This window comes from Pituophis catenifer, unplaced genomic scaffold (assembly GCF_029215685.1).
Source record: "Pituophis catenifer annectens isolate HBS135680 unplaced genomic scaffold, rPitCat1.0.hap2 SCAF_5, whole genome shotgun sequence".
NCBI lineage: Eukaryota > Metazoa > Chordata > Lepidosauria > Squamata > Colubridae > Pituophis > Pituophis catenifer.
In genome coordinates, this window is record NW_027256885.1 from 35,119,891 (window position 1) to 35,132,970 (window position 13,080).

General features: G+C 44.6%; 1 protein-coding gene across 1 annotated transcript in view; it reads left to right on the top strand.

The window, feature by feature from the left end:
* PPFIA3 (PTPRF interacting protein alpha 3) overlaps window positions 1-12,684 on the top strand; it is a 404,830-nt gene extending 392,146 nt beyond the window's left edge. The window contains exons 27-31 of the mRNA XM_070944575.1: window positions 9,593-9,690; window positions 9,863-10,038; window positions 10,376-10,444; window positions 10,535-10,697; window positions 12,626-12,684. Coding sequence (XP_070800676.1) covers window positions 9,593-9,690; window positions 9,863-10,038; window positions 10,376-10,444; window positions 10,535-10,697; window positions 12,626-12,684 — 565 coding nt within the window. The remainder of the gene's footprint in view (window positions 1-9,592; window positions 9,691-9,862; window positions 10,039-10,375; window positions 10,445-10,534; window positions 10,698-12,625) is intronic.
* The last annotated feature ends 396 nt before the right edge of the window (window positions 12,685-13,080 follow it).

A 13,080-nucleotide genomic window follows, 5' to 3' on the forward strand; every position in this document is an offset into this window, starting at 1 on the left:
ATTTTATCTAATTCTGATGATTCTTGCTTTATGCCCCATTCCTTTTTATCTTTGCTAAATTTAGATTGAATTTGGAGATACGCCCACCATTCCAATTCAATTCCTTCTTCCTTTAAAGTATTTCTCGCTTTTAATTCTCCTTTCTCATTCAAAGTATCTTTATAGGTGACAGCTCCCCCTCGTTTTGTCGAATTTGGATGTGTGTACATTTCTAATGTTGACACCCAATTAGGAATTTCCATATAATTATTTCTTTTTGTTTTTTTCCAAATATCCAATAGTGCTCTCCTAATATAATGCCTCCGGAAGTACTGATGGACTAAATGTTTTTCCTCCCATAGAATAGCGTGCCACCCTGTCTGTAAGTCATGACCTTCTAGTGCCAATAATCTTGTGTTTTTAACATGCATCCACTCACTTAGCCAAACCAACGCCGCTGCCTGATAATACTTTGTCCAGTCTGGTAGGCCAAATCCTCCTCTTTCTCTAGCCTCTTGTAATAATTTGAATCTGATTCTCGGTCGTTTCCCTTGCCATATGAATTTTGAAATGAGTCTGTCCAAATTTGTAAAAAAATCTTTTTTGAGCCGAATTGGTATGCATTGAAATAAAAACAACATTTTCAGATAGCTGTAATTTCCCCCATTTTTCCAAATCAGACCTAATTTGCACCATTAATTTGTCATAGTTATCTTCTTTAAGTGTAATGCATCTCACTGTCAATTGAATCCCCAAATATCTTATTTTTTTCGTAGTCTGAATATTTATCTTTCCCTCCAATACTTTTTTTTGCTCTTCAGTCATGTTTTTAACTATCATTTTTGTTTTATCCTTGTTTATTTTCAGGCCTGCTACTTCCCCATAGTCCTCCAGCACTTCCATCAGCCTAAGACCAGATTTTACAGGCTCTTCAATAATAAATACAAGGTCGTCCGCAAATGCCTGTACCTTAAAACTTTCTTTTCTTACTTTTAAACCTTTGATTTGTTTGTCTTCTCGAATTGTTCTAATTAAAGCCTCTAGTGATAAAATAAAAAGCAGTGGTGATAGCGGACAACCTTGTCTTGTGCCTTTTGGGATTAAAAAATTCTTTGTCGTTTCCCCATTTATCACCACTCTGGCTTCTTGTCTGGAGTAGATTGTTTTAAACATCTTTATAAATTTCCCCCCAAAATCCATATATTTTAATTGTTCTAGTATGAAGTCCCATTTGACGTTATTGAATGCTTTTTGCTCATCAATGAATATCAATGCCATCTGTTTTTCATTGTGGACTTCATAGTATTCTATTGTATCCAAGATAATCCTAATGTTGTTCCTTATATGCCATCTGGGGATAAGAAACAATATACTTATTATTCAGGTAGACATCAATCTTGGTCTCAAATTGATATGGTTTGGGCATCGACAGATTTGAATCTGGGAATTGAGGAAGTTAATATTGACATAAATTCGTGGGCAGACCACAATCCCATTAAAATTAAATGGAAAGGGCAAAAAAAGACAAGGAGGTGGACCCTAAAAAAAGCAATCGTGAATCAAAATGAATTTAAATTAAAGATTGATGATCAAATGAGTTTGTTTTTTCAAAGTAATAAAAAAGAGGATACGAACAATCAGAACCTGTGGGACACGGCAAAAGCTTTTATGAGGGGTATCGCAATATCATACATGGCCAAAGACAACAAACAAAAAAGACAACTGCAAAAAAATTTAGAAGAAGATCTTAGCAAACTGGAAAAAGAGCTGCAGAAAGAACCCATAAAACAGGAATTGAAACAACAAATAAACACAATTAAACACAAATTAAATATCATTGAAAAGGAAAATATGGCACAAAAAATTAAAAGCATTAAACAAATTTTTTTTTGAGAATGCAAATAAGCCGGGAAGATGGCTGGCTTATAGACTAAGAAAACAGAAAGAAAAGAACAAGATTAGTAAATTACACAATGAGGAAGGAGAGTTAATTTATCAAAATGAGGCAAAGAGGAAGGTAGCGTATGAGTTTTTAAAAAAACTATATGAGGATAAGGAGAAGATAGAAGAAGGTAATTGCCCAGAATCTTGGAGGAAGGTAAAAATTTATTAAATAATGCGATAACAGCATGGGAGATATCTGAGGCAATCAAAAAACAAAACAGTAACAAAGTGTTAGGTGTTTTGTGCCAGCCATGGCAGTCTCTTCAAAGGCCACCAGATGGGGGCAAAGAGACACCTTTGATCCCACTGGTGGGTCAAGGGGCTCCAGCCCCTGCAGCCCCATTGGGGAGAGTTAATGGCCCTCCGACCCCCTCACACACCTTGTAAGGGAGGGGCCAGGGGCCCCTATAAGAACCCCTGCACAGGGGCTGCTCCCCACCTTTTGCCCTCTTGCTTTTACCCCTTTTTTCTTTTCCCTTTTTCCCTGCTCTTGTCCTAGTCTCCTATGGGACTGAGCCATGGGCTCAATCCAGGCATGGATGCCTCTATGCCTGGGACCTTATTTTACTCCACTTTTACTTCTAAATAAAGACTTAATTTGATTGCATCCTTGCGTGCTGACCTTTTCTTGGAAGCGCCCTCAACGAACCATTGTTCTTCGTGAGATCCCTCACAAAGTGGTAGCAGAGGATGGTTTGAGGCAACGCTTCCAAGCCAGCAGAAGCAAGATGCCAGGAGATTCCAGCAAGAACTCCCAAGAGATGAATGGTAGGACTTCCCCGGTTATGACCAGGAGTCTCCAAGCAAGGTTGGCAGCCCTGCATCCAGTCCCTGATGCGAGCTTCGATCCAGAGGAGGGTACAGATGATCTCTATGCCCCCAGAGGACCCAGCGGAATGCAAGGGACCCCTTCGCATGCTTCCTTGCAGCTGCAAGCCACAGAGGAAGGCATGGAAGGCCAGCAGTCCATCCAGGACTTCCAGGACACCGGGGAGGAGGCCAGGGACCAGGCCACCCCCAGCATAGACCAGCTCACTGGTGAGGGATGCAGAGAGCTGCTACGAACGCTCCTAGCAGCCCGAAGGACGCCAGGAGCCCAGCCACGTGGGACACCAGCACAGGGGGCCTCTGGACACCGGGTAAGTCCTTCCCCAGCGCCCAGGAGGCTCCCCAAAATGGCGGACCCCAGGCCACCTACTCCAACGAGGCTTGGTAGGTCTCAGCTAGGCCACGAGGCCCAGAAACCGATGGCAGCCAGCCAAAGCAGCATGCAAACTGCTCGGGCCCCCCCACAGGCAAGCCTCGAAGTTTGCCCAGCCGCTCCTGCTGCAGCAGGCATCAGGGCTGCAATCCAAGTCCTGGTCGCAGCCCTGGAGGCCACAATGACCGTGGCCTCAACCTCGGGGGCAGCCAGCCTCCCTCAACACCCACAGGGGACCAACGAGGGGGGTGTCCAGTCCAGAGCCCCCCAGCCAGGACCCAGGCCTCTAGCGAGCCCCAGAAGAACCCCTGGGGGCTCCAGCCTTCCCAACACCCCCACCGAGGCAACGGAGGACTCACCTGGATGACTTCAGGGGGCCTCTGGCCAAGCCTCCCACCTCCCAAGATGGATGCCTCCTCCGGAGTCTTCAGGACCAGCGGTGGGCCCCTCCAGGCGATCCTCAGCATTTTCAGGCTTTTCCGGCCGCATCCTGCAGCCTTCGCCCCCTGGTAAGTGTTCCAGTACCAGGGGGGCTTCCAGAAGACTCTTCAGAGCTCCACAGGCCTGGGCCCAGGCCTGGCTCTGAAGCACAGAGGGAGAGGTCCGCCCCCATCGGCTCCTGGGCTGCAATGAGTTCTGAGCATGCTCAGCAGTTCGCACATGCTCAGTTCGCTCCACTTGAAAAAGAAAAGAATAATCAGAGAAAAATACCTACACCGGCCAGCAGAGGGATCCCTCTCCCATTTACTTCAATGGAACCAAAGCAGAGATACCAAGGACAGCAGAATATATCAGCATTTTCTGCCCCAGCTGTGTCTGTTCTCCCAAATAACTTTCAGAAGCTACATCTGGGAGGGGATAATTTTAATATATGGAATAAAGAGATTCAGGTATGTCTCTTAAAAGAGGGGACCCTAGAAATGGTTTTAGACCCCCCCACCTTTCCCTTGGGGACCTCAAGAAGAGTGGTACCACAGGAGAGCCTATACCACTCTACTAAGCTCACTGGATGCTAAATTGTACCCTAGCATTCCAGATGGGCTCACAGCTGGTGAAATTTGGGGGTTGTTATATGGCCTATTTAATAGTGATAGCTTGGGCTCCACCACAAGACTCACAACAGAGTTCTATAACACCAAGCTAAAATTTGGGGCTAGCATGGCTGAGCACCTGGGAAAGTTGAAGGCATTCAGGGCAGAGCTGGTGCTCAGGGACTACCCCATGACTGAGGCCAACATGATCACTGTCATTCTGGCATCCCTGGACAAAAGTTGGGGCAATTTTATTGTCTCACTAGAGGGAACCAGAAAGGAAGCCATGACTCTGTCCTACCTCACAGGGAGGCTCAATGAGGAAGACAGGAGGCATAGAGATGCGGGAGAGTACACCAGGGCCAAAACTCATCACATCAACAGAAGGCGCCAGAGTTCAGAGCAGGTTAACGCTCTACCCAAGTGTTTCATCTGTGGCTCTGAGGAGCATCTGAAGAAGGACTGCCCCCATTACCAGCAAGGACCTAAGCGTGGCTCCAATCAAGGAAGGGGCAGGGGGCAGAGAAGGGGGCCTGGTGGGGGCAAAGGTGGTGCTAAGGGCAATTTTGTGTGTACTACTTACCTCACCCCCGCCACAAGGGCTGATGGCCCTACTGGCCTCTGGTTACTGGACTCTGGGGCTTCATCTCACATTGCTAACTTGAGGCAAGGCTTTAAGAGGTTAAGGAGAATTAACTCCTCCGTTAAGGTTGCAAATGGTAACAATGCTTTGGTTGTTGGGGAGGGCACTGTCTCTGTACCAGGGCTGGGCAATGTTGAAGGTGTATTGCATGCTCCCTCTATAGCCAATAACCTGTTAAGCATAACCAAGCTATGTGATGATGGCAGGGTGGAGGTATTGTTTCGCAAAGGGGGAGGTCATGTCACTCAAGACAAATGGGTCATTGGGAATGTTACCATTATAAATGGTTTGCCATATTTCTCCCCCGAGTACCCAGCCACAGGAGACAGCTCACAGGGTGCCACCTCAGAAGGGGCCTGTGCACAGAGAGAGAGAAAGGCTCCACAGCCAGCTTCCAGGCTGTCAAAGATGCACAAGACTGAGGCAGTTGCGCCCATGCCGCCTCAACCGGCACCACGGCCTTCCAAGGCCAATGCGGGCAAGAAACTCGAGCCTCAGCAGGCACCTAAGGCAGTTAAGCCCAAAGAAGGGCCTAAGGTGCCAGCACTGCCCAAGGCAACCAGAGCCAAGGGGGTGTCAGTGGGAAAGCCGCTCCATACTAAATGTGCCCACCTCTTACATCGGAGGTTAGGCCATGTGAGCTTCCCAGTGGTTAAAAAGATGGGGGAATTCGCTGAGGGGATTCATCTCCAGGATTGTGAGGTGTTTCTGGACTGTGCCATCTGTAAGAGGGCAAAGAGGAAGGCTGCCCCAATACCTAAGGTGTCACTGCGTAAAACTCAATATCCATATCAATTAATACATGTTGATTTGGTTGGGCCATTTACACTGTCCCTAGGAAAGAGGCAGTATTTCCTCACTGCCGTTGATGATTTCTCGAGGTACGGCCATGTGTATACCCTCACGGAAAAGTCTGAAGCCTTTGATGCCATAAAGTCACTGTACAACTACGTGGAAACTCAGTACAAGACCAAGATCGCACAGCTGCAGAGCGACCGTGGGGCTGAGTTCATGTCCTGAAAGTTCCAGGACTGGATAAGTCACAAGGGTATACACCATTTTCGTACAGCACCTTTTTCTCCTGCGCAGAACGGTGTGTCAGAAAAACATAACGGCATTTTGCAGACCATGGTGCACAGCCTGATTGCGGATGCTGGGGTTGCGGAATCGTACTGGGCGGAGGCGGTACACTACGCCAACTACACCCTGAACCGCACCTGGAGCAGCGTTGTGAACCAGACCCCATATTTTCTGGTCCACGGTAGAAAGCCAAATTTGGGACACTTGCGTGTGTTTGGCTCCTACGCTTGGGTGCACATCCCCAAGCAGCTGCGGAAGAAGGGGAGATCTGTCTCCCAGAGACTGAGGTTCTTGGGCTATGCCCCTGGCTCCAAGGCCTACCGATTCCTGGGAGAAGGGGGCAGGACTGTGACCTCCCAATCTGCCTCCTTCGAAGAGGACTCCAATTGGACCCAGATCCACTCAAATGATCTGGGCCCATACATCAACCGGCCCAGCAAAGCTGCACCAACCATGACACCGCCTGAAACAACCACAGACCCTGCCACCGACGAGAGCGAGGAACAAGATGAAGAGGTCACCCTACCTGGTCCAGATGAGGAGGATGAGCCGTCCAGTCCTGAGGGGGAAGACACGCCATCTTCACCTGACTCTTCGCCTCCAGCGACGCTTCAGAGGCCCATGATGCCCAATGCCTGGGACCGAGGGCCTCCACATCCCGGTCGTGAACAGCCAGTTGGCGAGGAACCCGCAGAGGAAAAGGGTGGTGAGTGGCAGGAAGTCAGAAGGTCAAAGCGGTCCAACAAGGGGGTCCCACCTAAGAAAATTGACATTGGGCACGTCGCATCCGTCAACAGCGTCGTGGTCACCCCAAAGACTTTCTCTGCAATCCAGGAGCTGCCCATTAAAGAACAGGAGAGGTGGCAGGACACCTGCTCGCCCTCTCAGACATATTCACCGTCACCTGTCATTGGCTGGCAAGAAGGGGAATTGTTAGGTGTTTTTTGCCAGCCATGGCAGTCTCTTCAAAGGCCACCAGATGGGGGCAAAGAGGCACCTTTGATCCCACTGGTGGGTCAAGGGGCTCCAGCCCCTGCAGCCCCATTGGGGAGAGTTAATGGCCCTCCGGCCCCCTCACACACCTTGTAAGGGAGGGGCCAGGGGCCCCTATAAGAACCCCTGCACAGGGGCTGCTCTCCCCCTTTTTTTTTGCCCCCTTTTACCCTTTCCCTTTTGCCTGCTCTTGTTCTAGTCTCCTATGGGACTGATCCATGGGCTCAATCCAGGCATGGATGCCTCCATGCCTGGGAACTTATCTTACTCTACTTTTACTTCTAAATAAAAACTTAATTTGATTGCATCCTTGCGTGCTGACCTTTTCTTGGAAGTGCCCTCAACGAACCATCATTCTTCATGAGATCCCTCACATATATCTCTTCTCTAACCAATGATAAAATTGCCCCCATATCTTAAAGTATTCCGATTCCTCTCTTTCTTTAATTGTCAAAGTCAATCTATTCCTTTCTGCACAATCCAATATTTTCTTAATTACTTCTCCCTCTGTAGGGATTTTCTCTGCTTTCCATCTTTGCGCAATACTATCCTCTCTGCAGTTATTACATGTATAATCAGGTATATATTTTCTTTACTGATTTTCTCTGGTAGGTTACCCAATAGGAACAGCTCAGGTTTTAATTCTATATGTTGTTGTAGCATTTCTTCTAACCATGTTTTAATTCTAGTCCAATAATTTCTTGCTTCTGGACATGTCCACCACATATGATAATACGATCCTGGTATCTGATGACATTTCCAACATTTAGCTGATTTATCTTTAAACATTTTTGCCAATTTTTCAGGTGGCATATGCCATCTATAAAACATTTTATATTGGTTCTCTTTATATGCTGTGGACATTGTTAATTTGTAATTCCTTTCCCATAGCTGCTGCCATTTATCTAGCTCAATTGAATACCCAAATTTTTTCACCCAGGCTATCATTGTTTTGTAGGGAAACAATAATAAAGATAGAATATAAAATACTGATATACTAGATTTAGTAAAAGCTTGTTACTCTGTAATCATTAGGTTCCTGTAACATATATATTGTGCTTTTTGTATCACATATATTATTCCTTTCTATTTGTATCTCCTGTTACAAACATATTGTCATTAGGAAAATGTATGTATCTCTGAAATGTATCTGGTATTTGTCAAACGTATGTCCCTGCCATTTGACCTGAACTCATATCAATCTAAAAGCATGGTACGACTAGCCATCAACAAAGGAATAAACTATACCTCAGTCCTAATTTATGCCTGATCTGGATAAGATCTGGTCTTCCAGAGCCAGGGGCTAAGGAGCCAATTAAGTAAACAAAGAAATGCTTAAGATAAGACTAATTGGAAGTTTAGATTCCTTTGCAGGGCAACAAAGAATACACAAAAATAAATTAAGGGGCCAGAGTTGGGTGCGATTCAAGGTGTTGGTTACCACCTTTAAAGCGCTCCATGGCTTAGGACCCGGGTACCTTCGAGACCGTCTTCTGCCACCAATAGTCTCCCACCGACCAGTCCGTTCCCACAGAGAGGGTCTCCTCAGGGTGCCATCAGCCAAGTTATGTCGGCTGGCGACACCCAGGGGGAGGGCCTTCTCTGTGGAAGCCCCAGCCCTGTGGAATGAACTGGCGCCGGAAATACGTAAGATCTCCGACCTCTGGGTGTTCCGCTGCGCACTGAAGACCCTGTTGTTCCGCCAGGCAGGGCTGTCAATATAATAATTTTAAATTGGGGTATTTTAATTTTTAGGGTTTTAAATCGGCCAAATCTATTTAATTATTTTAATTTTTAATTATTGTTGTCTTGTGTTTTTAAATTGCCTGTACACTGCCCTGAGTCCTTCGGGAGAAGGGCGGTATAGAAATAAAATTATTTATTTATTTATTTATTTTATCTAACTGGTGCTTTAAAGGTATAAAAAGTGGTTACATCTTCTCTGAAGGTGTGAACCCTCCCATATACATATCTCTTTGTATGTGTTTGGAATGGTTTTACCCAGCCTTTTGTCTTTGATCAAAGATTAAATGTTGATTCTTATTCAAGCCTCCGTTTAAGTCTTTCTTTTTGGTTCACTGAGAGCTTATGCGTATAGCCGGACCTTACATTTCTGGCGCCCAACGAACGTGGGGCTTGAAGGCAACGTTTTCCTTCAAGGTTGCCACATTTGGCCCCCCATACAGCCAACCCCCTTGTGGTTTGGCGGCCTTCACCAATGGCGGATGGAAGAAACTGGCGAGGACCAGAGACGACGTCAAGAGCGCTCCCGGCAAGTTTAAACCGGTGACTTCGACCTGGTCGACCGTCGGCAGATTCTGTTATTAGAGGTGTACAATGATGTACACCTTAGCTTCAATAATGAAGCTAAGATACCTGAATTGTGGAAAGAAGCAACAATCACATTGATTCCCAAATAAAATTCCGATTTGACTTATATTAAAAATTATAGGCCGATATCCCTACTAAATTTGGATTATAAAATCTTCATGACAATTATGGCAGACAGACTAAAGAAAATTTGAGAGAATTTCATTCATACTGATCAAAACTGTTTTTAGGGAATTTATTGGGAGCTCCAACTCCATGATCAAGCTACCCAGCATTAATTAGTACTTCTGCTGCACTTTCCAACTCCACCAGCACTTGCCAGCTTAATAGATGATCCCATAGTGAGCCATTTGCCATTACTGTGTTGTAACTTCTGATATATCTTCCAAGGGTGAGCCTTCATTATGGAATCATGTGCCTGAAACGTCTTAACTACGACCAAAAGGAACTGGAAAGAAGACGAGAGGAGAGTCAGAGCCAAAACAAAGGTAGATATGGATGAGGGAAAAAAAGACAAAAGGTTGCCATTGAGCAGCATCTACAAATCTGAATTGGGGAAAGTAAATAAAGGATGGCAATGAAATAGCTGGGGTGAGTGATCATAGGATTGAATTTGGTGCTAAGCTTGTCTTTTCCGTTCCCCTCCCCATCCCTTTCTAGATGTGATGGTGTGGTCCAATGAGCGTGTGATGTGCTGGTTGCAAATGATTGGGCTGAAAGAGTTTTCCAACAACCTAGTTGAAACCGGGGTGCATGGAGCCCTCCTGGCCCTGGACGACACCTTTGCTTGCAATGACTTGGCCCTGCTGCTGCAGATCCCAACCCAAAACACACAGGTTAGGAGTAAGCATAGGGAAGCTGGGTGGAGGGTGGAAGAGAATCAAGCAGTCGTGAGCTGTGCCTGGTGCTTCCATGAAAGGAAGAAGGGAATAATAAACTTGTGTTCATTATTTGATTTTGATTTAATTGGAAATGCCTGGGATCCATGGGTACCATGTTTCCAATTCCTAAGTCGCATCACACTATTCTAGCAGTTGGATCCCAAGGCCCTTTTTCTCCATTACTTAATATTTTGGGAGAGAGGAAAAAAGTGAGGGCTGGAGGGGGCACTGTGCTTTACAGAACAAAGGAATGGAAAGAAAGACTAAAATAACCTACTTAAAAAAAACTTAGGCTCGGCAGATCTTAGAAAAAGAATTTGGAAACATCATCACCATGGGAACAGACCGGCGACTGGATGAGGTGAGTTCTCCTTACTGCAGAGTCTCTAACCTTGAGAGGCATTCTCACGATTTCCTGTTCACCCACACTTTCTTGCACTTTTGTCTCTAGGACAGTACCAAGACTTTCAGTCGTTCCCCATCTTGGCGGAAGATGTTTCAGGAGAAAGACCTCCGTGGTGTCAGCCCTGAGTCAGCCGAAATGTTGCCAGCCAACTTCCGCACAGCTTCCATTACCTCACCTGGGGTGCAGCTTCATAAGATGCAGCCAGAGGGTATGGAGGCACTACTCTTAGGCAACCCACACCTACGTTCTGAACTGAACCACACAATGGAGGAATATGTTTCTTTTTGTGCTTTAATTTCCATTTATTTATAGCAATAGCATTTAGACTTATATACTGCTCCACAGTGTTTTACAGCACTCTCTAAGTGATTTACAAATGTCAACATAACCTCGGAAGGAAGGAAGGCTGAGTCAACCTTGAGCTGGCCAGGATCGAACTCCTGGCTGTGGGCAGAGTCAGCCTGCAATACTGCATTCTAACCACGGTGCCACCATGGCTCCTCAAAATATTCTTTATCAAAATACTCTTTAGGCAGCTTATCCAATACAAATATAAAGACTCCTTAAAGTCAAGCTTGGTTCCTGGTGGACACATCTATGTGGTTTTCCTGATAACCATATAGAAATAGTTTGTTTTTCTCTTCTCCTAGGAATTTTTTTCAGCTTTTCAATCTATTTATTGGTTCGATTTATTTATCTAGTTTACAACCCAGAGATTCTCAGGTCTCAGGATATCCAATATTTGGATATCCATCCAAATATTGAACTAGCCTGGCCTTGCTTAGCTTTCAAGTCCAGACAATGACAGAAGTGCTGATATCTGCTGAAACTGCTTATACAAAAAAAAAAGGAATAAACAAAAGATAAAATTGGAAGCTTCCTGCTGTCAGGAAATTATGCTAATTTGTTTTTCCTCTCACCATCCTCAGGCTAATAAGGTAGAGAGTGATCTTTTTTTGGAGCTTACTCCTTTTTAATTGAGATTATACAAATTAAAATAAAAGTAATAGGAAAATGGGGGAAGAGAAGATAGGGAAAGGAAAAGTGAGGGATAACAGGGAAGGAAAAAGCATTGATTTCCAACTTTTTTCAGGGCAGTAAAATACAAAATAAAATTACAGCCTCAACTTTTTACTTTTACATACTTAATATGTACTAGCCATTTCTATAACAACAAACTAGATTGATCAGCAAAACCCAAAGTCAAGATTTCATTTTTTTTTTCTGTCTCCAGCATCAAGTCCAGAAGCAGTTTCCTGCTAGAAACAAAACTGGATATATTTATTTCTCTAATTAAAACACTTGATTTTGCCATCTCCGCTAGCTCCATCACTTGCCAACCATTCTTCTATTGTGGGGATTGGCATATCTTTCAATTTCTGTGCATAAAGAATTATTGCTGGAGTGAGGAAGAGTGTTCTTGAATTACACACATTTATTTTTCATTATCATAGCAAACTTATCTTGGGATGGGAAATTTGTGGTTCTCTTTACTACAACACCCAACAGCCTTCACTAGCATAGCCATTGGTGAGGGATGCTGGGAATTGTCATTCAGTAACAATATGAAAGGCTGTAGGTTCTTCAATTTTGTTGTATATACTTGTGAAGAAGTAATTTGTACCTGGACTGCATTTTGCTATCAAGACCACTACCTTTGGCAAGAACCCTTGTGGGACTCTTGTAGCATAAAATGGTTTAGGATAAGGTGAACAACCTTTTAATTGTTGAAAGAAGCAGTTCATCTTCATGGAGAGCCTACCAATTTCAGTTGGTTGAGCAATGATGGCAAATGAGTGGAGCTGCTTTTTTTCCTTGTGTTTACAGGGAGGAGTCAATGTTTAAAAAGCAATGTTAGCCCTTACATTTCAATTTTCATGTATTTCCTAATGCAGAACAATGAGAAAGGGTGAGAATTTTCAGCAATAATGACCAGGCTGAGGACCTCAAAAGTGTGAAGGTACAAGTTATCTATGGGTTAGGAGAAGAAAATATGTACTGTAGGCTGTTTGTTTGGCCAACACATGGGCCAATGCATTAACAGTTCAGGACACCTTTGGCGTGTCAAGAAGTATTTTTCAAAGCTCTGGTGGATATATTTATAAATGCTTTCCTCTCCTTTTTTTTTCTCCTCAGGGAACTCATTAGGTAGCCAACGGACAGACAGTATGTCAGTGCGAACATATTCCTGTTAATGACAAGATGGTGCAGGTAGGCTGCTACTTAGTAGGGCATAGGGCTCCCTAGAAATATACAATGCAAAACACTTATCCATGTGATGTGACTATGTCCAAAGGATGAACTAGCATAGTCTGAATTCTGATCTTTTTAATTTAAAAACAAAACAGTTGAACAACAAGTACAGGTAAAACAACCTAGAAGGCATCTAGCCAAAAAGGTTTCTGCAAGATGTTTGTCGGTGAGAAAATGCAATAAATGGAACCCAATAATTGACCATATATCATTGTAATTGGGATTCTGTTATATCCCAATACTCAAATGAGTCAATTTTTCAGATAAAAGACAGAATAACAGAGTTGGAAGAGACCTTGGAGGACTACTAGTCCAAGCCCCTGCTAAAGCAGGAGACC